General features: G+C 44.8%; 1 protein-coding gene across 4 annotated transcripts in view; it reads right to left on the bottom strand.

Annotated features, from left to right (window-relative positions):
• Positions 1-26,643, bottom strand: part of WBP1L (WW domain binding protein 1 like) — a 61,591-nt gene extending 34,948 nt beyond the window's left edge. The window contains exon 1 of one of the 4 annotated variants that reach the window (XM_086680749.1): positions 26,467-26,643. In XM_086680749.1, coding sequence (XP_086536875.1) covers positions 26,467-26,556 — 90 coding nt within the window. In that variant the 5' untranslated portion in view covers positions 26,557-26,643. Of the gene's footprint in view, positions 1-3,619; positions 6,377-10,234; positions 11,928-13,134; positions 13,522-26,466 lie in introns of those variants that run through there. The other 3 variants (XM_086680751.1, XM_086680750.1, XM_086680752.1) reach the window with 3 other exon arrangements.
• Positions 26,644-26,953: the final 310 nt, after the last annotated feature.

The raw sequence follows: 26,953 nt of genomic DNA, 5'->3' as shown, positions 1-26,953 counted from the left end.
TGATCTCACTGGTTAATAAAGGGATAACATGCTCAATTGTGTGGTGTATCTACCCTCTGGTACGTCGTACCAAATCCAGAAAGTTCAACAGGTAACTCTTTTCTGAACTTGAGCTCCTCTAAGCACAAAAAGACTGCTCTTTAGTCGATGCTAGCTTCCAATGAACTGTCCTAACTGTCCCTTGCATGGAAGAATACAGCCTACAGCTTATCTGCCCCTTACAGACACTGAATTCATGCCACTCTCATTATTAGACTGAAGGGCCCGAATGCTTTCCTCCTTCTCTGAGTCACAAAGGATGCCAATAGTTGGTGAGCCAAAGTCCTTGTCTTGCCTCAGGCATACTTAATACTAAGACTCATAGACAACAGTTTCCCTTCTCATCTGCAGGAGAAAACAAAAATGACACTCCTAACCTGATCTGTCTGGAATGCTCTTTCCCCAGATCACATGTCTGGTAGACTCCTACTCACCCTTCAAGACTCAGATCAGATATCACCTTCTCAGGAAAGCCTTTCATGCACACCCCTCTCCTCCAGCCATTTGAATGAGATGCTTTCCCACCCTCTGCTGTCCTAGGTCCTGGGCATTCCTGTTATAGTCTCAGCACATTATCATGGGGTTATTTCCATGCTACTAAACCTACGGCGGGGGGGGGGGGGGGGGGGGGTGCGGAGGCGGGCAGCGGGCAGCGAGGTCGTTCTCAAATTGCCAGAAACTAGCAGAGTCAAAACCACCTGGGGAAGTTCATAGAAATGCATATTCCTGGCTGGCCCCAGACCTACAAAATCTACATTGTAATAAGCCCCACTCCCAGGTGATTTCTATGCATTCTGAGAACCACTGCATTAGAGTGTGAGCTCCTAGGAAGTAAGGGTTGTGCTTTATTTATCTTTGCATCCTTTGTGTCAGGTCCGCATTCATTAAGTGTGCAAATCTACTTGCAGTGGCATTATTCAGTAGATGTTGCGTGCAGGAGAGTATTCCATAGAGAAAGATGCAAATAGGCACAAGCAGTGTCTTATCTAGTACCTGGGCCTCCCAGAAACAACCTTCAGAAAATATGCCTCAACTAAAACAATACAATAATCCTACTCTACTCACACAGGCATTGGGCAAAGCAGTCTAGGTAGTGAGAAAAACTCCAGACTTTGGAATCAGAAGACCGGGGTTTAAAAAGAAGAAACAAAACTTAAATTACCATATCCCTAGCTAGCTGAGCAACTCTAGGCAAATGGCTTACCTTCTGTAAGCCCTAGTATGCACTTCTGAAAAAAACAGAAGAACACTACCACATAAGACAGGGTTGTTATGTGGATTGAGAAAAAAAAAAAAAAAAGTATGAAAGTACATACATACTATATATGACGAAGACCAGTAGCATATGTATTCTTCTGTTCATTTTAAAAAGATTTTTTTATATTTATTTTATTTGGGGGGGGGGGGGGAAGGGCAGAGACAGAGGGAGACACAGAATTTGAAGCAGGTTCCAGGCTGTCAGCACAGAGCTTGACATGGGGCTTGAACCCACAAACCATGAAATTGTGACCTGAGCCGAAGTCGGATGCTTAACCGAATGAGTTACCAAGGTACCCCCTGTGTCATTTCTCAAAAACAGAATTATCACCAAGTAATATTTAGAAAGCTAGCTTTTCCACAGCTCCAGTAAAGAACGTAGTTACACTGACAGACACAGAAATGCTAGAAATATACAAAATTATGTAATCAAAAACAGTCAAAGTTTTTACAGGCAAGGTTTGAGTCACAGAAGGGCAGAAAAGGTCTTTAAGAGATCTTCTAGTTCAGCTTTCCGCCAGAGATCTGTTCAGAAACAAGAGCTGAAGATTCACCTGCTGCTGATCCTCTGAGATGCTCCCCAGGACCACCAAGCCAGCCCCTCACTTGACCTACCACTGTACCCTCTCACTCAGCTGAGTGGAGGTGATGGGACAGGGGCCCTCCTCTTCTTGTCTCCTCAATATCCATCCAAGATTAACCGCACACGGGTATAGGAAGTGACGGCCTCCCACCCCTCAGTCCGCTCATGCTGGGAGGCCTGTCCACTACACCCTTCACCTCTGGTCCTCCGGCTTCTAGTTTCCTGTACTCCTGCACTCTCGCTCTCACTCTCACATTCCTCAGGATGAGTAACATAAAAATAATGGTTACGTTTTTACTGCATGCCTACTCACTGCCAGCCCAGGTGCTCATGTTTTTAATATATTATTTTGTGAAACCCTCTCAATAACTCTTCCAGCAGGTTTTACGACTGCAATTTCCAAGATGAGGTTCAAAGCTATTAAGTGGCCTTCTCAAGACCCTGGGGGAGCCAGGATATGGACACAGGCCTTTCTGGCTCCCCAGTCCTGCTCCTTCTACCCTATCATGAGGGGTGGAAACACCCCTCTGCCCCTGACATCTGACATGCGTGCATGGGATGCTTCATCCATCCTATTTCCAATGCTGCTCAAAATCCCTACCAGGGCCCATAGGTTAAAAGGACAGCCTTTCTTGGGGGGCAGAGGGGGGTGCTCAAATGCCCCCTCTCCATCAGCTGCACCAAAGGGACAGAGCACTGATGGTATATACGGAGTGAGCTTTTCCGAGACACTTAAAGAATTTTGGGCAACCCAAGGGAGACTTGCTCACCCAGCACTTTTCTAACAGTGAGACTAATGAGGCAGTCCCGAGCAGCGACTCTCTAAGGCTTCTGGCTTGATCTCATCTGTGGCTTTTCCTCACCCAGGAACAGGCAGTAGAGGGTGTGTATCTGTCCCCACCCCCTCTTACAGCCGCCAATGGTTACAGTTACACATTCCGATACAGACAAGCCTCTCAGACCAAAGGGGGATGGGGTGGCCAACTCTCAGAAGCCCTGGAACAAATAGTTGGCAACAGCTGTGTTCTCAGCAGACAGCAGTTGGTCGCTTGCTACTGTTTTCTCATTCCACACTAGGTTATGGGCTATAATTTAGTGCCCCTCCTTCAAACAGCAGTTCACAAAGCAATCAAGACTCTGCCACAGGGGTCTGTTGACTTTAAAAAGTCTGTCAAGAGGGCCAAAATGTGGCCAATCCCATCCCCAGCCCTCAGAGATATCCAGGATGTCCCTCAGCCACACAGCCCTGACCACATGCCTATAAGGAGAAAGCCTCTGGGAGCCCTTCCCTTCAGAAGATTCCCCTCCCCTCACTCAGAATCCCTTTAGAACGACAAAACTGTGAAGAAATCTCTGCTAACTAGCCAAATCAAAATGGAGAAGGAATAAAAGCAGTTTGGATCAAGAATCTACTCTGCCTCTCCTCCTCCCCAGCCTCTCCCCTCAGCTGTTTCCTCTAGAAGGCTTTGGAAACGGCTTTCCGGTATCTAACGGAAAATCAGAATGGCTGGCCCCAGAGAGACCTCAGGGATGCAGGGGGTTAAGAATACAGTGGCTCTGGAAGTAAGGAGCAACTAGCACACAAGCAGGGAGGACTAGAAATTTCTGCATGGGAGCTGGCCTGCTCTAGCTGCGAGACATTTTCTCAAAGGTTCCCTCCGCCCAAACAGCAGTACAACAAACCAGCTCCCACCCTTCTTCCCTGCCCAAACCCGATCCACGGATAACCAGTTCAGTTACCTGTCTAAGACCCAAAAGGAAAGGCATCCTGCAAGAGCATCGTCCACACTAACGTTTGGAACAAAGGGCTTTTAAAAGTTAAGGTCTTGGACTGAGCATTTCCCCTGGTGGGCCTGCGTGCTCCGCGGTCCCAGTGAACCGGCCTTCCTTAGCAAAGAAGAGAAAGTAAACAGAGTCCTGGGACCAGGCAGGCGCTCTCCCTCCTGCTGTCCTCGCTACTCCCCCTGCCTGGCTCCGACCCACCCCCACCTTCTCGTGACATATCTCAGACGCAGCAAAACCCAAGCTGTCTGCCAAGGGGGAAATGACATCAGTTCAGGCACAGCAGAAAAAACTCCAGACAGCTGCTGTGGAATACTGAGAAGGATGTGCTGCAAACCCACGATGGCCAGCCCTGGACCCACCTAGCACTGGAGCCTGAGACCAGAGGAGGACGGGGCTGCTCCCATCAGCTCCCCTCGGCCAGGGTGCATATAAATCCAATCTGAATCCAATAAACTGAATAAGGACTGGACTCTAGAACTCTTGAGCTATTGTTTCTTCTCCTTGGGAAAGAAAATCAAGCCCAGTGATTTTCAGTTTCACAGAAACTTTCCTGCCGCCACGCCCGCCAGAGTCAGTGCTCAATAAATAACAGTGCATTAGGTCTGGCTGTCCCGACTTTCTCTAGAGATTGAGGCAATCGGCAGGGAGGGCTTGGTGAGGCACCTTCCCCCCCCACTAAGGTAGGACATGCTACCTCGGACGCTGACCTCTTGAGCCCTCACTTCTACAGGAGAGTTTATATTTCATAAACAAACTGCGCATGTACAGGTGCCAACATCTTTCCTCACTTGTCTTACAAAAGGTACAACAAGTCCCACGGCAGCCTCCAAGTTGCCAGTAAAGCAGATCATCTATATTTAAACCAACTCTTGCTTCTGAAAAGTTCACCACCCTAGGTTTGTCATGCTTTCTTCTCTAAGCTCAGTTTATGGCTGAAAATGGCTAACAGCAAGCTTTGCACAAGGAGCAAAGGCCCTGGGGCTGGTGTCCTGATCTGACTTTTCCTAGTCGGTGGTGTAGGCCAGCTCTCATCTGGCCAACCTTCCCTACACAGCAGGTCACAGCCGCTCTCTCTGGCCCTGAATCCTCTAGCAAAGACAACACTAACAAAGAACAAAAGGTTCGTGTTTGGATCTGTACTTGCAGAAATGACTCTTTTTGGAGGACTTTATAAATCCAAAGTTACTCTCTAATAACTTCTTAGGCTGCAAATTAATTATATTTTCCATCACTCAAACCATGTGTATCTCACCTTTCTTTTTATTTTCTGCAACAGTTTTCTTCCAGTGCTATTCACCGAACGCCTCCACTGGAGTGGCACTGTGCTGGGCACGACCCAGGTACATCAGAAATGACTCTTTACAAATTAGCATCTCTCACCCCCACCTCGGACAATAAATTAGCAGTACACAACACTTACAGCATGGTGTGTTGCCAAAAGTACTTTTCGATCGTTAGTGAGTCCAGCCGGACACACGATGTGCTTGCTGCAGGTCTCCCACTGATGGTCAAGGTTGCACTGACTTTCCTGACAAGGAAATGAATGAGCCAGGCAAGCTGAGCCATTTCCTGGAGGCTCAGGAAAAAGAATGAATCGCAGCCTCATTGCTACGGACAAGAGAAGAGGAGTGATGTGTGGAGAGAAGCGGCTTCTGCTGCTGCAGGTGTTTCGGGACTAGGAAGGCATTCTTCAGCAAACGTGTATTGTCAAGACACAGCCACAGAGGCTATCACATATGCCTGGCTCCCACCCTCACACACAGGCCAAATCAGCAGACAGGAGAACAAGAGACAGGCAGGCCTGGGTATCAAGGCACAGCTTTCAACACCCTCCTTTCATTTCCTCAGTTCCCTGGCAACCACTGACCACCACAAAACGCATGCAGCATTATGACTTTTGTTAGCCAAACTGGAGGAAAGGGCATCCGCAGCCCTTCGTGGGTAATGCTGGTCTGAACTTAACCTAGTAAGATAGTGTGGCACCTCAATTCTCTGGAAAGAGTACCATGGCGTTAGTGTACTTATTCATTCATTCCATGCCTACTGAACACCCACAAATGTGCCAGGCACTGTTCTAGGTGCTGGGGACACCACCAGGAGCAAAATACTCAAGGGCCCTTGGTCTGATGGGCTATGGAAACATTCCACATTTCTAAATAATATTCAGCAGCAGTGATCTCTGGATAAGTGCAATTGCAGCAAAATTACTAGAAATCCAAAAATAATTTTGTAAAAGTTCAATCTAAATTATCAAAATTGCATCATAGGCTTCCCGATTTTCCCCTAATGAATCATCTTCCTTTTATGGATGTAACCCAAAGCAGTGTTTCTAATCAGGAGCTGTCTACTTTTATCTTCTTGTAAGATTATAAAATCCTGTGTATAAGGCAGTATTAAACTCAATGCATTACACCTAGCACAGTATCACATACTCCAACAAAGTGATTGCTGATCATGACTTCTTTCTCACTAATCTCCTAATCCTTGCCTCCTGCCCTTTGCTGACTAAGCCTCATTGAGCACTGAGATTTGGGGGAGGTGAGAAGAAAAAGAGATTGAACTGACAAATGTGGGCATCCCCAGGAAGGCAAGTTCACTTTTTGCCAAGTTACCACAACTCAGTGACAAAGTAGTCAGCCTTTGGATTTCAGAAGCCAGATGGCCATCAGCAATTTCTACTAGTCTGGGAAAAAAGGGGTTCTTTTTTTTTTTTACATTTATTTATTTTTGAGAGAGAGAGCGCGCGCATGCATGTGCGCACAAGCGGGGAAGGGGCACAGAAAGGAGACACAGAATCCGAAGCAGGCTCCAGGCTCCGAGCTGTCAGCACAGAGCCGGACGCAGTGCTCGAACTCACAAACCGCGAGATCATGCCCTGAGCTGAAGTTGGACACTCAAACGGACGCTCAAACCACTCAAACAACTGAACCACCCTAGTGCCCCAAAAGGAGTTCTTTTGTTATGTAAGTGACCCAGGCTCATACATTATAGACTAAAGGTAAATCAAATCCTTCTACAATTTTAGTCATCTGCCTGACAATGAAGAATCTAATTCAATGCTGAATTCAACAGCTTAAAAAAAAAAAAAAAAAGGAAGTCACACTAACCAGAATTAAGCAGGATTATGTTGTCAAAATGTTGCAGTTTAACAACTGTTAATGGCTCCAAGCAATCAATGTCTGAGCCATCCACCATCCTTCCACTGACCAACATTCTCCTCCTCAATTTAGAAACCCCCCAAAGATAGTAATGCTGAAACCCTTTGGATTCTGATTAATTTATTATTTAAGAAGACATACTACAACAGTGGATATACGCATGGCTAATGGAATTCATCCTTTCACTGCAGTTGATTTAGGAATCTTTTGGCAATGTTTTTCTAGGCAGCCTATACATTTATAATCTTTAAATTCTGGGATGGAGGTGGGGAGAGCTATTTTTTCAGTACTGACAATGAGCCAGACTCTGTACTAAGAACTCCATTTAACCCACATCTCACTTAACAACCACAATAAACTTATGATGTAGGTATTACCCCTGTTCAGTTGTAGAAGCCGAGCCATATGGACACCTTGCCCCAGGTCACACAGCTGGCCATGAGAGAGTAAGGATTTGAATTAAGTCTCTAGCTCCAAAGGCTCTTTCCTTGACAATAATAAAGGAGTCGTGATACTAGACCAAAAGTTACCAATGGGGCAAACACCAGAACTGAGGGTCAGCTGAACACTGAGCAGACATGCAGATCCTGGTCAGTGCCCCAGAACCTTGTTTTATTTTATTTTTAATTTTTTAATGTTTGTTTTTTTGAGAGACAGAGAGAGAGTGAGAGAGAGAGAGAGAGAGAGAAGGCGAGGGTGAGAGAGGGAGGGGCAGAGAAAGAGGGAGACACAGAATCCGAAGCAGGCTCCAGGCACTCAGCTGTCAGGAAGGGGCTTGAACTCACAAACTGCCAGATCATGACCTGAGGCAAAGTCGGGACGCCAAAGTTGAGCCACCCAAGCGCCGCCCCCTCCCACCCCCAGAACCTTGTTTTAGAAGACTGACACACCAGTTCAGGCAGTGGTATTCTGGAACACGGACAATGCCCTTAGGCCCCAGTCACCCATTCTGGCCCTCTTTGGAGCCAGAGTTCTAGGAGGTGAATGACTGGGAAAGCCCTAAAGTTCTCATCCATTCCCAGGACACAAATGGGCTCCATGCAAGGAGCAAGGTGGAACAGAAGACCTTTCATGCCTTGGATCTCAGGTAGCCTGGGGAACTGTTCCCACACCATGTCATGGCCCGATGAGGCTGAAGGAGACTAGGGCTGAGAGTGCGGGGTTTCTAATTTCACAATCAAGGAATGTGAAGAAAGGGTTTTGTCAGAACAGGACAACAACTGCCAGGTTTCTAGGATAGGAGATAATCTCCAGACCTAAGGCCATTTTTACTTCCAGGAGCTTTGGAGCAGAGGCTGCTAGGCAGACACAGAACATCTAAGATGAGAGATCATTCTTATCTTTCTCAGGCTGGGCATAGGCACGTTTAAATGCCTTCCAGTTTGGACTCAAAAACAACAACAACAACAACAAAAACCCAACAACAACAAAAAACAAAACAAAGCACAAAACCAACAAAACCCCCAGAAGCAGATACAAGCTCCAAGCCTAAACCATGTGAGTGCCACAAGAAAAGTCCAACCAAGGCATGTCATGGATGGGAGGCTGGGCATCAGTAAAAGGATCCTGAAGTAATTACTTTGGGGAATGCCATGGGAAGCATTCCAAACCCAAAACAAAGATTTGCAGAACTTTGCCAAATAGAAATGCTAAGGACTGCTTAGCTGCCAGAAACCAAGAACATTAGCTTATCTGTGTCCTGGGGCTGGACAAAGGCAGACGTGTAGCAGGCCTGCTGAGACAAGAAAACACACCTTTCCTGGTTTCTGACTAGGACAAGGAGTTCTACAAGTCACAGGGCTTGTAGGGGTGCCTTGTAGGGTGTCTATGGATGTGGGGGTGGCTGGCTGGTTCAGTCGGAAGAGCATGCGACTCTTGATCTCAGGGTCTTGAGTTTGAGCCCCACACTGGCCATAAACACTACTTAAAAAAAAATTAAAAAACAAAACAAAACAAAACAAACCTATGGCTGCTTTCCCACTATTGAGAGCCTTCCCAGGAAGACAGCTGGGCAAACAGCTCTTAACTATAGTATGCAATCACTTGCTAAACATCAAATGATACATTTCAGAGAGGGAATACTCTAATGTATGTTGCTATCTCATTCCTTACAGGTGAAAACCGGGAACTTCAGTGAACTTAGGTAACTCATTCAAGGACACACAGCTCGTAGGCAGTGGAGCTAGCAATTCACCCAGGACTGTGTTACTCAAAAATGGCTTGAACATGCATGGTGACGGTATTTGGATATTGTAGTCATCACTTGCACCTCATTTGTGACCCAGAAAGTCACAGTCACATCCAGCCACCCTGGCTGTCGCAGCGGGATGAGGAGGATGCACTCTTGGCTGAACTCGTCTGGCCCTGGAGGGGCTCTCCGCCCCTCCCCAGCTCACACCCCTCCCCAGCTCACGCTCTTCTCTCAAACATAAACATGAAAAAAGAAGAGAGAGACAGAGATTTGGGTACTAAAATAACATGTACAGTAGGGGTAAGGAAGAGGAGCATGGTAAGCAGAGCCAAGTATAGCCCAAAACATGGAAACAAGGACACATGGGGCATCTGAGAAAGGCACAAGATGGGGCAGAGAGTGGCTGGAGGGAGAAGGTAGAGGCCCCACACACGCTGTGTCTTCGCAGAGTACCTCTGACCAGCACATTTGTTCTTTCTGATGACTACGGTAGCGCCATGAACAGCAAGGACAGGAATTTCTAGTTTACATAGCATCTTAGGCTCTCTTTTTGCTTGTTTACATCTTGGAGTTGCTCTTGTTCCCTCTGGGGGTGGAGGAGGTGGAGGGAATATACCTATTTCAAAGGTCTATTAAATAGAGAGAGAGAAATAAAAGAAGCAGAAGGGGATGATGGAATCTCAAGAAAATTCCTCTGGGTAGTTAAGTTCTGACCCAGCTATCTTGTCTGAGAAAAAAAAAGAGAGAAAGTAGCAGAAGCTGAAACCAGTTTAACAACAGCGTCCTAAGGTTTCTGGCTTTCCTCCCCCCCAACAAGCAAATCCTACTGTGTTGACAATCAATCACTCCACAAATATTTATTGCCTTCCTAAATGGACATTTACTGCCTTCTCCGGAGAGTGCAGGGGTCTCTGAAACTCACCACTGTCACTGAGTTAATGGGCTGCCACTGGATCTGCAACTCCAGCTTTATCAAGTACAACAGCAGCCTTGTTTGTTTTTGTACCGAAATGCCAGATTCGTTTTTCCTGCCCTGAAAACAGTTCAACCCAAACTAAACCAGCAAGGAACCAAGAATTACATGCAAATCAGCACGCTCTGGCTCGCTGCTGTCTCCCCACCCACCCCCCCCCCAACACGTTTCATGTCTCTTCCCAAACCGCTCTCTAAACTGAAGATTGGAATAAGAACAAAATGAGGGACAAGGGTCACATCCAGTACCTGATCACATGCAGATGTAACTCCATTAGGAAAATTAGTCTTCAAGGTCTCCACTAAATCTGATTTCATCTTTCCCTTTTGTTGCAACTTTGAGCAAGACAGAGAGAGATGGGATCCACTTCAGGCAGGAACACGGCTGCAATGGTGGCAGGTCCACAGAAAGGGCTAACAGCAAAGTCCTTTTATTAAAGGCACCTCAACTCTGAGTCCCGGAAGTAGCTCATCGGGCCCTCTAGATGCAAGGTCGTAAGAGTGATTATTTGCACTGTCCAAACAGAGACCATTTTGGTTGTGGAAAATCCGCCCACTCTTTTATGTGCTCATAAGCTCAGCAAAATGATTTATTCTCAGGCCTAACTCCTCCTCTAAAGTAGAAGCAACTTAAAGGCAAGAGGTCTTTCACTTCTGTGTCCCTCAGAATACCAAGTGATCCCTTGCACTAAGTAGGCCCTCAAAAAAGACTGGTACATGGATAAATAGACATATGACTAAAGAGAAGATTGTAACAATGAAGCTAATACAGCTGAATCCCCAGACAGTAGCACGGGTGACATTTTCCTGGTCACGGAAACCCAATAAACAGCTAAGAGATGGGGAGAGCATGTGGATGTGACTGCAAACTCATGAGGTTGGACACAGGGATTGGGAAACCCTTTGTCTCATTATCTGTACATCTATAATTTCTCTGCTGAGGAATTCAAAGCATTTAAGCCATCTCAAAAGCAAAATTCCCTTACTCAAGATAGAACTGGGGCGTGATCTAACCCCATTAGTTTTTCGATTAGGGGGACTGGGCTGAAGCGGCTTCTGGTTCTGTCACTGGTTCTGCCACCGGTTCACCGGATAATTCCATTAAGCAACACCTAAAAGATGCCCCTTTTTTGCATAAAGGATTGTGAAACTTAAGGTCTAGCTGGAAACACAGCTCCTGGCAACATGTCTTCCTTCATTTCCTGGATCTTACGTAAATTACATATCACCTCCTCTCTCCTTAGGCTATTTGATAACCAATCTACTCCAGGTCTAAGAGTTCATGGTGAAAAGCACCAGAAGAAAACATTGAGACAATTTATCCCTCCCATAAGTTGCAGGGGGGTAGAAAAGCTTCTGGAACATACATATCCACGCCCCAAGTAAAATGATGACTAAGGGTGGTGAAACTGGAGAGGGTATCACAGCAGATAAATCCTCTGGTCCTTTCGTCATATAATGCCTGACCACAGGCCACACCTGAACCCGGTACTCCCAGGCCACAGAGAGTAAGGCAACATGGATGACAATAGTAAGTGACTCTACTTCAAAACCACCTTGACCCAAGGGTCCAAACCATGGAGCACTAGAGCAAAGCGGAAGTAGGCAGAGATGTGCTACAATATAGGCCTAAAGCTTAGGAAGAGAAAAGCTACAAGTGCCTTTGAGAAAGCATCCCCCATCATGGCAAGAAGGAAAGTCAGTGCAAGCCACAGGCCCTTCCTGAAAAAAATTAGCAGGCACCCGTATCTTTGTACTTATATCCATTGTTCCAAAGTCTTTCACTTTATTCAAGATGCACATTCCGGACAAGGTGTTCTCAATACTGAAGAAAAGGTGGCGCTAAGCGCTGAAAGACACAATAAATCATCATCCTTGTAGAATTCAAGGTTTATAAACTACTACTTTCACATCCATTTTAGTTGTTCCTTACATCAGTTGTTAATAGGGCTAGACAGGGGCGCCTGGGTGGTTCAGTCGGTTAAGCGGCCGACTTTGGCTCAGGTCATGATCTCACAGTCCGTGAGTTCGAGCCCCGTGTCAGGCTCTGTGCTGACAGATCAGAGCCTGGATCCTACTTCGGATTCTGTGTCTCCCTCTCTCTCTGACCCTCCCTCGTTCATGTTCTGTCTCTCTCTGTCTCAAAAATAAACATTAAAAAAAAAATTTAAAAAAAAATAGGGCTAGACAGTTTTTACTATCCCCACTTGCCAGACAATACAGGGAATGTCTGAAAATGTGCACTGACCTAAGACCAGCCTTCAAGTTTCCTTCCTTCCTTCTTTCTTTCTTTTTCTTTCTTTTTTTCTTTTTAACATTTACTTGTTTTTGAGAGACAGAGAGACGGAGTGCAATCAGGGGAGGGGCAGAGAGAGAGGGAGACATAGAATCGAAAGCAGGCTACAGGCAATGAGCTGTCAGCACAGAGCCCAAGCTGGGACTCGAACCCACGAACTGTGAGATCATGACCTGAACTGAAGTCCAGTACTTAACCGACTGAGCCACCCAGGCGCCCCTCTCTTTTTTTTTTAAAGCAAGCTCCACACCCAGTGCGGAGCCCAATGTGGACTTGAACTCACAACCCTGAGATCATGACCTGAGCTGAGATTGAGTCAGACACTTAACTGACTGAGCCACCCAGGCGCCCCCGGACTTAGGGTTTCTGACTGAAGGGACAGAGGTCTTCCCATGGAACCTCAGTGAGTAACGCTACCCAAGGGGAGATTTTCCTTTAAACTAGACTCTGTTGGGGCTCTGGCATTCTCCTGTGCTACACCTATTCTCCTAAGCAATTGAGATCAATTGCTTAACTTCTCTGAGATGGCTGCTTACCTTGATCAGCACTGTCGAGAGACGGTTCCAAGGCAGCCATTTCTGCGATAAGGGGCCCATGTGGTCAAAGAAGCCTGCCATCTCTCTTGGAGACTCACGATGCATGGGCTTTACTGTTAAGCCTGTGAGGAGTCTCACAGTTAAGAAGACTGTTCAACCTGAAATCTCCTACATTTCAAACAGCACAGCCTTTCTTTCTTACTGAGCATCTGTTCATAGCGTCATTATCACTATGGTATCTGTCAGCCTCCAAATCCTATGTTCCATTTCTCCCTCAGCAGCTTTGCTCATCTGCTATGAACCCCCCAGTACTGTACCTTGAGGGCAGGCATAGTCAGCCAGGCCATGCGGGGACATGCGGCTTAGGCCCCTGGAGAGGTGAAAGAGGAGAAAATGAGCTGACAGGTCTCCTCATTTTCCCAAGTTTCTCTGAACATTTGTGCAATCTCAGATAAGAGCAGGATTTTCCCCCAATTCTCCCTACACTAGAAATTGAGGGCAAAAGTCCTAAGTTAATCTTTCACTTTATACACTGGGGAGAGGTTAGAAACGGATATCCACCGTGACAAGATGACAAAGAAGTTTTGAAGGGGGGGAAAAAGGGTTTGCCATGACCGTAACTCCACCACAAGACCTGGTCAAGTGAAAGCTGTAGCTGGAAGAACACCTAGGACACCCACAGGACTGAAGGGTGTTCTTGGGGAACACCTTTTTTTAAAGCAGTGGAATGCTTTGTGAGGACTGGTTACTTACGAAAACTGAAGAACTGTCATATATTAGCTGAATTTTCTAAGTGGCATTTTTACCTCCAGATCTAATTTAAATTCTCAAGTGCAAGAGTCCATCCTATAACACTAAGCAATTATTGTCAATTTTTTAGGGTGTAAAATGGTATGGTGGTTATGTTGAGCAACAAAATTCTTTTATCTTTTAGAGAATCAAATGGAACTCTTCATGGCCAAAATGATATGAAGTCGGCAGTCTTCTTCAAAATAACTTCACTGGGCATGAATGGAAGTGAAAATAGATATAGACAAAACAAGACAGGCCACGACAAGAAATGGCTGAAGTTGGGTGATGGGAACACGGGGGTTCATTACACCATTCTCTTTATTTTCGTACATGCTCAAAACTTTCCATAAAAAAAGGTATCTAATGGATTCTATTCTAAACAGTGTCTGCTCTTGACCCAAAGTGATATTAAGCTTTACAGAGCAATTGAAAGAACTAAGGAATACCAAAAGGTCAAGTGATGAAAGAAAAAAAATAGATAAACTGGACTTCCCCCAAATGAAAAACAATTGTGCTTCAAAGGGCACCATCAAGAAAGTGAAAAACAAAACAAAACAAAAACTACTGAATGGGAAAAATATTTGCTAATCATTTATCTGATAAGGGACTCATATAGATTCTTAACTGTGAGACTCCTCAGAGGCTTAACTGTAAAAGCACTCTCATTGTGACTCTCCAAGAGAGAAGGCAGACTTCTTTGGCCACATGGGCCTCTTATCACACAAATGGCTGCCTCAAAGCCTTCTCTGGGCAATGCTGATAGGAGGAAGCAGCCAACTCAGAGAAGTTAAGCAACTGGTCCAGGGTCATGAGAATAGGTGATAGCATGGTAGAATGCCAGAGCCCCAGGAAAGTCTAATTTAAAGGAAAATCCCCTCAACAGTCATTCACTGGGATTCCATAAGAAGACTTGTTTCCCTTTAGTCTGAAAAGGGACTCTAAAATGGGCAAAGAATGAAACAGACATTTCTCCAAAGAAAATGCACAAATGGTCAATAAGAACATGAAAAGATGTTCCACATCACTAGTCATTAGGGAAATGCAAATCAAAACCAAAATGAGATACTGCTTCACACCCATTAGGATGGTTATGATGAGAAAAGGCAGACAATAACAAGTGTTGGAGACAATGTAGAAAAATTGGAACCCTCATAATTGCTAGTGGGGAATGTAACATGGTACAGCCACTTTGGAAAACAGTCTGGCAGTTCTTGAAAAAAACTGACACAGAGTTCTCACCTGACCAGCAATTCTACTCCTAGGTATATCCTAAGAAAAGTGAAAACATATGTCAACACAAAAATTTGTAGACCAATGTTCATAGCATTATTCATAAAAGCCCAAAAGTGGAAAAAGCCCAAATGTCTATGAGTTGACCAATGGATGAATAAAATGTGTTGTACCCATACAATAGAATATTAATGGTAAGGAAGAAAGTACTAACCCATGCTACAACATGGATGAACCCTGAAAACATTATGCTAAGTGAAAGAAGCCATTCACAAAACACTACCTGGTGTTAAGATTCTATTTGCAAGAAATGTCCAAAGTGGGACAATCCACAGGGGTAGAAAGTAGATTAGTGGGTAGTAGATTGGGGTTCGGGGGGTCTTTGGAAGGGAACTAACTGATATAGGGTTTCTTTTTGGGATGATGAAAATGTTCTGTTGGGTTGTTTTGGGGGTTTTTTTTGTTTTGTTTTGTTTTGTTTTGTTTTGGGGGGGGGGAGAGTGCACACATGCACACGAGCAGAGAAGGGGCAGAAGGAGAGAGAGAGATTCCTAAGCAGGCTCTATGCTTAGCATGGGCCCAACACAGGGCTCAATTCCATGACTCTGGGATCATGACCTGAGCCAAAATCAAGAGTCTGACACTCACCCGACTGAGCCACCCAGGCTCCCCGAAAACGTTCGGAAATACATAGTGGTGACAGCGGCCCAATCTTGTGAACATGCTAAAAAACACTGCATTATACACTCTAAGAGGGTGAACTGTACAGTAGGTGAATTGTAGCTCAATAAAGCTGTTATTATTTTTTTTTAAAGCCTCAGAAACCATCCTCACCTCAGAACAGGAAGTACAGTACACCTCAGGACAGGACGCTGTGTGCAGAGAGCATACAGACCTGCATGTGGTCTAGCACTGCGGTCAGAGCGGGTGTCCAACTGCAACTCCCACACCCAAGGCAAGGCACACTTCTTTGCTGGTGGTGACCCCACGCTTCCTCATTCAGGAGGGCACAGTGATGTACAAAACAGGATAATAGTGTATATTCCAACTTACCTGCTCTAAGAATAAACAACTTCATACTTATCATTAGAAAACAATTGGTGGGGGCGCCTGGGTGGCTCAGTCGGTTAAGCGTCCAACTTCGGCTCAGGTCACGATCTCACAGTTCGTGAGTTCGAGCCCCGCATCGGGCTCTGTGCTGACAGCTCAGAGCCTGGAGCCTGTTTCAGATTCTGTGTCTCCCTCTCTCTGACCCTCCCCCGTTCATGCTCTGTCTCTCTCTGTCTCAAAAATAAATAAACGTTAAAAAAAAAAAATTAAAAAAAAAGAAAACAATTGGTGGAAAAACACCTCTCATCAGACTGCCAAGGCTGGTGATATGGAAGTCACATGCCTTTTGGACTAGGGGCTTACTAAAATATACTCTTAAATTCCTCCACTGGAAACAGATCTTGGGTCAGTCAAGGGATAAGAAGCCTTAACACCTCCCAAAGCTTTAAAGATAAAAATAAAAATAATAATAATAATAATAATAATAAAATTATTAAATAATTAAATAATTTAATAATTAAGTTATTAAATAATAAAAGTTAAATTATATATTATATGTAATACTAATAATTAAATATTAGTATTATTATATAGGCTAATATTTACCAATTACTATGTAGCAGGCACCGTTCTAAGTGCTCTATAAGTACTAACCCAATTTATAAGTACAATAACTCAATTAACCCGCACAGTAACCCTATAAGCTAGGTGTTATTATCCCATTTTACAGATGAGGAAACTGAGTCAATTAACTAGCCTAAGGGTATATGGAGGCAGTGTGGCTCCAGAGTCTGCACTCTCAGTGAAGATACTTCCAAGTATCCCTTCTCCTAGGATGACCACCACAAAAGGGTGGTTGGTTAGACTTGTGAGCCACACAGCAACTGGCCAACGGTTCCAAGCCACCTGCTTGACATCTTCCAGGGGACTATAAACCACTTCCTTCAGCACCTGAGCAGGCATAGCTATGCTTCTCCAGCTCCAGGTACACTGCTCTAGAGTGAATTCTGTTCCACAGCACACAGGGAGGAGACTGGAAGCTTAGCAAATCAGAGACCTATATAAGGCTTTCGAGAAAGAAAACTGAAATGTACCCCACGTGCCTGTGTTGTCAGAAGGCACATCTTCTAGAATATGCAGAGGGCACAGATGAAGAAATGCTGCTTACACACGTGTGGGGAAATGAGCCCTTGAATACCCTACTGATGGGGCTATAAACTCATACAACCACCCTGGAGAGCAATGTGGCACTATCGACCCAAAATTTCAAATGTACATACCCTACAACCCCACAATCCTCAATTCCACTTGTAGAAATCTAGCACAACTGCAGGAAGAAATATATATATAACGATGTTCACTATAACACTGTGTGAAATCATAAAAATGGATACAATGTATGTTCATCTATGAAGGAGTAATTAACTAAATCATGGTCTAAAGCAATTAACATATAGGTAATTTTTTTAGAAGTCAGAGGTATATATGCAATATAGAAAGAAGTCCATGAAGGATGAAAAAAAAATGCATGTTGTAAAGTACCACATATAAAGTATGCTATTTTTGTTTTTTGTTTTTTGGGACAGAGAGAGACAGAGCATGAACGGGGGAGGGGCAGAGAGAGAGGGAGACACAGAATCAGAAACAGGCTCCAGGCTCTGAGCCATCAGCCCAGAGCCCAACGCGGGGCTCGAACTCACGGACCGCGAGATCGTGACCTGGCTGAAGTCGGACGCTTAACCGACTGCGCCACCCAGGCGCCCGCCATTTTTGTTTTAAAAACAAATGAAGGAGCGCCTGGGTGGCTTAGTCGGTTAAGCATCCGACTTCGGCTCAGATCATGATCTCAAGAGTTCATGGGTTTGAGCCCCGCATTGGGCTCTTTGCTGTCAGCGCTGAGACAGCTTTGGATCCTCTATGCCCCCCTCTCTCTGTCCCTCCCCCACTCTCACATGCACACACGCATGCGTGCGCTGTGCTCTCTCTCTCAAAAATAAACATTAGAATACATATATAAAAAACAAAAAAATAAAAACAAATGAAAAACTAAGGAACACCATCCATTAATAATTTTATGTTTATATATAGAAGTTATTTACATATATATATGAACTATTACTATATCTATAAACATTCAGCATAAGCATAAAACCCACCCAAAACACACACCAAACCATAAACTTTCACTTTTTACTCTAAGCATTTTTTTTTTTAATTTTTTTTTTCAACGTTTTTTGTTTATTTCTGGGACAGAGAGAGACAGAGCATGAACGGGGGAGGGGCAGAGAGAGAGGGAGACACAGAATCAGAAACAGGCTCCAGGCTCCGAGCCATCAGCCCAGAGCCTGACGCGGGGCTCGAACTCACGGACCGTTGAGATCGTGACCTGGCTGAAGTCGGACGCTTAACCGACTGCGCCACCCAGGCGCCCCTACTCTAAGCATTTTTGTCTGTAAGTATACCATTGTTAGAGTATGTGTTATTTTTGTGTAATTAAAAACTGATGTGAAAACGTAAAAGGCACCTTAAAGCTCAAAGAAAAGCAGCAATCAGGTCTAAGGAAGGAAAATGGAAAGAAAGCCATAGTGGTCCTTATGCCAAATCAGACTGCTACAGGTTTTCTGCTTTCCCCCAAATCCCTGCAAACACAGCAAGGAGATTTGCATATTTAAAGACAAAGGACCCAAATAAAAAGAAAGAAGTACACAGGAAGAATTTCTCACACTGTTCAATTCTATAGTCAAATCCCAAAGAGCTACAATGCTCCACCATCTCAGTGTAGAAAGCCAAATATTAACCTTCTCTCCCAAATAAATCACTAAGAGGGAAAAATAATTTAGATCTGATCAATAAACTAAGTTGTGGCTTTTCTGTTGTTTCTGTGTTTGGTTGGATTTTAATATAACTGGAGTGAATGGCCAGGTAGGATTTTAGATGAGGAAGATAATTTTGGAAATGGTGAACAAAAAAAGCAGCCTGTAGGATTTTGAAAAACATGAATACTTTCTCCATGAACACATGCCTCTGATCTACAAGAATGTGTAATAACACAGTGTTACAACATAAGATCTGTCTTGCTTGATATTTAAAAATCAAAACAGACATGTTTTTATAGCTTTACTCTAGGATCCACCCTTCCAAGCCACAAGTATCCTTGCAACGTCTTACATTCACTTCTACCTCTTCCAAAACAAGTTTAAATTAAATTCTTTAAAACACCTAAGATCATGAATCAAAAGTTAGCCAAGGCACTCTGAGGGCGATGATGGCATCAGGAACAGACGATACATAGCTCATCTATTTTCCCACAAAACAAAGTATGGAAAGAAAAAAACCAAAAGTAAATAAATCTAAGCTATGGGAATGTAGCTGAGTAAGCGAGAGTATCCCAAAAACCCAGTCCATGCAAGATTGGCGATCTACAAGTCTGAGACCATGACCTACTTTAATTCCCACACTGGGAAAGTCCAAATTTGTATCAACAAGCCACAGAATTCAATAGGATGAAATTTGTTTCCCCTTTCCTCCCTCCCAGGTTGCAATGTTCTGGATTTATTGATATTTCTTTGTTTGTGGTTTCCACATTGCATGCAGTTTTTTGGCCAGACTTTGCTCCACCTGGTGGAAATACAAAGGATGGTCCTAAAGGGAGGTGCCCATAAGTCAGACGTCAACCTGTCTGTTGTATGCCACCAAGAGACAGGTCACAAAGACCCACTGTCACTGCTCCCTGTCACTCAGTGGAATCTTAGTGTCTGTGCAGTTATAGTGGGATTGGTGCCCACAACTGGGGTTATAGGGCAAAGAATGAACCCACACCACTGCACCTGGATCCTGATGGTCTCTCAAGCTCCAACAACTTAAGGCAGGGAAGCTAGAGATGCTCTTAGGAGAATGGACGGCCAGGCATTCAAACGGCATTTGGAATTGTTAATCCAAAGCTATCTGAGATACCCACGGTATGTATACAGTGTTGCCAACTAGTGCCCCAAACCCACAGACGAACTGCATCCTGGGGGCTTGAAAGAGAAGGCTTCTCCTGAGGCCACACAGTCACCCTCAGGTCCAGGACTGTCAGCATGTGGCAACCCTGAAAATACCTAACGGTTTCTGCAGGCTGAGTGTGTGACAACAAACCAGTGTTCATGGGGCCGGAAATGAGAGTAAAACCAATACATGGAATGGGAAAAGGAAAAAGTTCTAACAACATGACTCCGTCCAGATTGGTTATGGAACCATGGAGGACACTGAGAATAGAAAGGAACTGGCCATCAGGCTATCACTGGGATGAAAACAAACACGTTCTTAAAATGAAACCACAAGGGTAAACCAAAGCAAGAGGAAAGAAAGTTTAAGACTGGGTGAATAAGGGAGGCTCACCCACTTACTGAACCACAAACTAAAAAAAAATCTTTTTTCTCCAAATGTTTGATTTTCTCTGACAAAGCAGGGCCGACAGGCAACATGCTAACAAATCTGAGAGTATCAAGATTCAGGATATTAAAGTTGTCAACTGTCCCACCTAAAATTTGTTGTCAAGGTTATTTCATACACTTTACAAAGCTGTGTTCTCTTTCATAGGAAGGCTGACCTCAAACCCTGTGATAATGAGCACGAGCTGATATGGGGATAGCAGGTACCACAAAACCGGCGCCTGGCCACCTTGGCACTACTGACATTTTGGACCAGACAATTCTGTTGCAGGGGCGGGGGGGGGGGGGGGGTGCTATCCTTTGTTACAGGAGGTTAAGCAGTATCCCTGGCCTTCACCCACTAGCTGCCAGCAGCACTCCCAAGCTTTGACAACCAAACACGTTTCCAGACACTGACAAATGTCCTCAGGAAGGGGCAGAATTATTCCCAATTGAGAACTACTACCCTAAACATACAGGTTCACCATGAACATTTCCTATAGGGACAAAACCAAACTCAGATATAGAACAGAATCAAGGAAGTCGCTTTCAAACTCCCCAAATCTCAGCTCCTGAACTTAATTTGAGAGCTGATACTAACTTACCAACAACCAAATGCACCCTGGGGACCACAAATGATAATAGTAGTGATAATTATTCTTGATATTGATACATTATGTCCACCTCACAGCAAATCTATAAGGTATGTACTATTACTGGTCCCACTTTATAGGTGAAGACACTGAGGCACAGAGAAGTTAAAGAACTAGCTCAAGGATAGTAAGTGTAAGAGTCAGGTTTGGATCTCAGGTGGTCTGCCCCCAGAGCCTATGATCTCACCACTGTGTTGGACTATACCTCACTACTCCCACACTGGAAAGCTGTTCTATCTGGACTATTAAGCAGTCAGTAGCCACATGTAGCTATTTAGTTTAAATTACTTAAAATTAAATATCATACCAGTCTTGGAAAACAGGCTGGCAGTTCTTCAACAGGTTACACATATAGTTACTATATGACCCAGCAATTTCACTGTTAGGTATAAACCCAAGAGAAATGAAAACTTAGGTCTACACACACACAAAAACTTGCACATGCATGTTCACAGCAACATTATTCAAAGCAGTCCACAAGTGGAAACAGCCCAAACGTCCATCAGTTGACGAATGGATAAATTAAATGTGGCCCATTCATACAGCTAAATATTAATTGGCTATAAAAAGGAAAGAAATACTGATACATGCAATGATATACTGATATATTAACACGGGCAAATCTTGAAAACCTGATGCTAAGTGAAAGAAGCCAACAGTGTATGGACCACATAGTGTATGATTCCATTTATAAGGAATGTCCAGAATAGGCAAGTCCATAGAGACAGAAAATACATTAGTGGTTGCCAGGGACTGTGGGAGGTAGGGATGGAATGGGGAGGGACTGCTAATGGCTTATGGGGCTTCTTTTTGGAGTAATGAAAATGTTCTAAATTAGATAGTACATGGTCACACGATTCTATGAGTTACTAAAAAGCCTTTAAAAGGGCAAATCTAGTGGCATATTAATTATGTCTCAATACAGTTGTTATAAGAGACTAAATGTCATTAAAAATTCAGTTGCTCATTTATCCTAGCCACATTCCAAGTACCCAATAGTCACATGTGGCTAAGTGGCTACCAAAATGGACAGCGCAGATATAGATCATTTCTACCATCACAGAAAGTTCTCTAGACCACACTGCTTGGATGAATGGATAAAAGGCCTCCTTACCACATGACCACAGTACTACCTTTCAAGTGTCACCCTCCTCTACACCCACATAAAGGAAGCTTCTACCACAGACTATGTGCCACCTCCAGACTCATTCTCCATTGTCACTTTTCCATGCTAGAATAGACTTTTCCCCCTTCCTGGTCCATGCAGATCCTAAGTATCTTTATCAACCTTTATGGCCTGGTCCAAATGCCTCTTCTGTGAAGATTTTCCTAAATCCCACCTTCCCCTGTCAGGAGCAGAAGCAACTGTTCCCACTGTCCTTTGTGTGCACATCCTTTAGGGCACTGATGCCTCCGGGTTACAGATCATTGTGTGTGTTACCTGTCTTTCCCAAAAGATTACCAGCTCCTTGAGGACTGGTATTCAGTTACTCATCTGAGGGTTCCCAGCCCCAGAGCAGACATTTCAATAAATGGTTGCTGAATTCTACTGAAAGTAGAACTACAGAAACTCAAGGTGTTGATTTGAGACAAATGCTCACTTTGGTATATAAAACAGACTAAGAAAATGAGGGACAGGGAATTAGGGTCTGGACGTTCCATCTCCCACTATTCTCTAAGAAGAAATGATGGCAATCACACTGAAATGCTGTTTTTAAGAAAGAAAGTGAACTAAGCCTTCTGAACTGAAAACTGGGGCCAAGTTGGTGAGGTAGGGGAGAGGTGAGGTAAGAAAAAAAATTAGGAATTAGGACCCCCAACTCAAAGTTTTAAAAATGGCAGAGAAAAGGTAAGGACTGTGTCTCTAGAGATTTGTGCCCAGACCCTTAGCTGGGGGGCTTTATGGAAAAAGACATTTCTACTAAAACTTTATTTAAAAAAATTTTTAATGTTTATTTTTGAAGGAGAGAGAGACAGAGTCGGGGGGGGGGGGGGCGGGCGGTGGCAGAGAGAGAGGGAGACACAGAATCCGAAGCAGGCTCCAGGATCTGAGCTGTCAGCACAGCGCCCGACGCGGGGCTCGAACCCACAAACCACAAGATCACGACCTGAGCCAAAGTCGGACGCTCAACAGACTGAGCCACCCAGGCACCCCAAACTTTATTTTAAGTAATAGTCAGATTGTTCTAGTTGAATCTAACCAACAATAGAAAGAAATAAACTCTATGTATCTCAACCATTATTTAACTAGAAGAGACAAATGCCAAGGTCTCAGTCTGGCAACTCCACGGCTTTTTTTTTTTTTTTTTTTTTTAACTCTTTATGGATTTAAGGAGTGACATCTGAGTCACAGTAACCTATAGGAGAGTCAAGTCCAAGTTCCCAATCTCAGAAGTAAGCTAGGCCGTTAACTTTCCTGGGCCAGGATGACAAGAAATGACAATTCCAGTGGAGAGCTGGTAACAGGGAAAGTAAGCTGCCTTAATGCCATATATTTCTGATATTAGATACATATGTAAAAAAAAAAAAGAAAAAAAGAAAAAAAGATGGTATTTGATAGTGGCATTTCAAGGGAAAAATAATGTAATAAGATACCCACACCATGTTCAATACGGAATGAGTACAACTGAGTCCTCCTTGACTCAGAGTTCGCTGGAAGCCACTTGTTGAAATAAGGACAGTGAGTACCTTAAGTATGTCCTATGCCAAAATGGTCTCGGATTTTTTTTTTTTTTACTTATTTCTACAAGCCAAATATCAACAAAAACCTCAAAACAAAAACCAAATTGACTAAACAGTGCTGGATTCAGAGTTAATAATTATATAGTAACTTCCATTCCAAAGGTTAAAATTCAAAACACAAATTTCACTATAGATATCTAGCACTCATGGACAGAAAGAGACAAGGGTATGAGGTGGGGATGGGAGTATTGGGTGGGGGGAGGGTCAGGAAGAGGGAGCCCACTCATTACAAAAAACTTTCTCTGCAGGAACTGTAACCACATAATAGCTGCTGGTCAGCACGAGATCCACCCAAATGGAACAAAGTACAAAAGCCACCCTGTCCCCAAAATAAGTATTGGAAGTGGCAGAGAAATGGCAAGAAAACGGCCTGTGATCAATAAACTGCCATGATACTGAAGTTCCCCTCCCACATCTTCTCGCCAGCTCCCAGGCTTCCATGACCTGGTGGGAACCTCCACTTTCCATCCTCTGCCAAGGAAGTGGATCCGGTTCCCACCATCAACTCAGGAGGCCCACCACTGCTCTTCCAGCCGGGTGAAGCATCCACAGGCCTAGGGCACCCATCTAAGGCTGCAATGTTCTTAAATTTTTTTATATTTACTGGATATTGAGAATGACCTTTCTTTACTTACAGAAATAGACACAAAGGCAAAGCAACAGTTTCTTGTATATTTTGTTGTGTCAACTTCTATACTTCTTAACTTCACCAGTCCTGAGGGTTCTAACTTTTCCAGTAAACAAAGAAAATATCTCTCCTGCCAGTTTATGATTTTAACTAGGACAAGGAAGAACTGCAACAAACCCTAAAATGGAAAGATCCCAGCCCTAGAAAAGGGAATATACTGGGCAAGAAAAGGAGCTCTGTTCTTTTCACATGTTATTTCAAATGTACATAAATAGATTGGGGGGGGGGGGGGGAGGACAGGGACAGAAGACACTTGAACAGATAAATGAATAACAAATTGTGGTATAGCCATACAATGGAGTATCATTCAGCCACCAAAAGGATTGAGGTACTGGTACATGTTATGATGTATAACACGTAACCCATGTGTAACATGTAATCATGTGACATGATGAACCTCACAAACATGATGTTAAAGGAAAGCAGACACAAAATATCACAAATTGTTTCTCTGCAATATCCCGAATGGGTAAATCCATGGAGACAGGAAACTGATTGGTGGTTGCCAGGAGCTGGGAGAAAGGGAAATCAGGGAGGAACTGCTTAATGGGTAGATGGTTTTCTTTTCAAGTGATGAAAATGTTTTGGAACTAGATGTAGTGGTTGCACAACATTGTGAATGTACTAAACACCACTGAATTGTTCACTTTAAAATGGTAAAATGGTTTTAAATGGTTTATGTTAGGTGAATTTCACCTCACTTTAAAAACTAATTAATTTTTTAAATAAAGGATACTGGGGTGCCTGGGTAGTTCAGTCGGTTAAGTCCGACTTTTGATTTCAGCTCAGGTCATGATCTAGTGGTTCCTGAGTTTGAGCTCCACATCGGGCTCTGCGCAGTGTGATTGGAATTCTCTCTCCCCCTCTCTGCACCTACCCCCACTCATGCTCACTCGCTCTCTCTCTCTCTCTCAATAAACAAACTTAAAAAACTAATAAAAAAATAAAATAAGGGATACTAATGGGCAAAACAAGATGTATATGTAAAAAGGAAGCCCATAAACTCCTAGGGCAAAGATAGTATTTTTGCTGGCACTCGGCTTCTACTCTTGATCACAACGCAAAGTTCAAGTGCTAAGCTGGATAGACTCTGCCATCATGCCATGTGTGAAAGTGAGTGCGTGTCTATTCTCTTCTGAAAAGACAGGGAAGAGAACAGCAAGTGAAGAAAATAGAATGGTAAAGCCTTGCCAAATGCAAAGGAAGGAGGGGTGATTCCCCCTACTGCACCCCACCCAACTTGGCACCAGGAGTAACACTCCCATTAGGGTTTCGAAATGCCAGCCGGAGCTGGAATCGGCACAAGCAAGCTTCTCTGCCTGGATAAAAAGCAAGCCACCCAGCAAGAAAAGCTGGGGTGCTCCATTTGCTGCCCATGTTGGCATCAGCACCACCCTTTGCTCAAAAGCCCCGAACTGGCCTAGATCAGCATCAGTGGCTGGCTCTCCCAAGCCAGCCAGCCTAACAGCAAGAGCTTGTTACAGCTCAAGTGTGCCCTCCTCCTGAAGGGTCCTGATCTACTCCATCCCACAGGCCTTCCAAGAGCCCGGCCTCCAAACCCTTTGCCTCCAACACATTAAAAATGGAGCCAAGATACGCTCAGAACTTTTCCCTGTCCAGTATGAAATAAATATCCTCTCAGCCCCTCTTCCCTCACAGGCCAGCTCAATAACCCACTTACCCCTACCCGCACACACGTACACACTGCATTACTGCCTTGAAGACCGGCTCCACGCGGGGGCACGAATGCGCCCCCCACGCCTCAGCCGGGCCCCACTACCCAGTCACGGTCATCCCAGCCCATCTGACCTAACAGCTCTCGCAAAGGTCCCTCACTCACTGGGCACCATGCCTGTGCCAGTTCCCTGACACCAAAACAGGTGTCCCTCCGCTAAACACCGACGCCCCCTTAGAGCCTGTCCACTCCAGGCACGGGAGCCACTCTCGGGACCCCTCAACTCTTGACGACGACACTCTTTCAGCCCCCTCCAGCCAGGCAGCGACGCCGTCTTCAGCCCCCTCCAGCCAGGCCTCGACGACCCCCAGGCCCCCAGGCTGGCCCGGACGCCCCCTCCCCCTTACCTGCGGGGGTTCAGCCCTGGCTGACAGGGGGCTGGGCAGCGCCTGGAGGAGCAGGAGCGCCATGCCACCCAGGAGCCTTCTCCTCTCCATCCCCCTCCTGCTCCTGCTCCTCCGCCACGGCGCCGCCACCTCCCTCCTCCTCCTCCCTCTCCTCCTCTTCCCTCTTCTTCCTTCTTCCCTTCTTTTCCTGTTTCACTCTCCCCTCCCGCTTCCGGCTCTGCTCCACCCCGCCCCAGCCCAAACACCCTCCCACACACTGGGCAGGCTCTCCAGTTCCAGCGGTTCACGGGCTCTTGCCCTTCGTCCATTGACCAAAATAGCTGTCGATCAAGCAGAAGTTCCGCCCCTTCACCCTCCCAGTGGAGACGGAAGGCCTGAGAGATCCAGCCAATGAAAAGTAGGAGGAAGCCGGGCCATCTTGAGTGCTGCATGGCGGTGTAAACGCGCCCCACGCCACAGAGAGTGGCGGAAGGAGTTCCGATCCGGG

Source organism: Puma concolor, chromosome D2 (assembly GCF_028749965.1).
Source record: "Puma concolor isolate L17-30 chromosome D2, mPumCon1.1.hap2, whole genome shotgun sequence".
NCBI lineage: Eukaryota > Metazoa > Chordata > Mammalia > Carnivora > Felidae > Puma > Puma concolor.
Note: the sequence above shows the minus strand (reverse complement) of the source record. Positions and strands in the feature narration are given on the sequence as shown.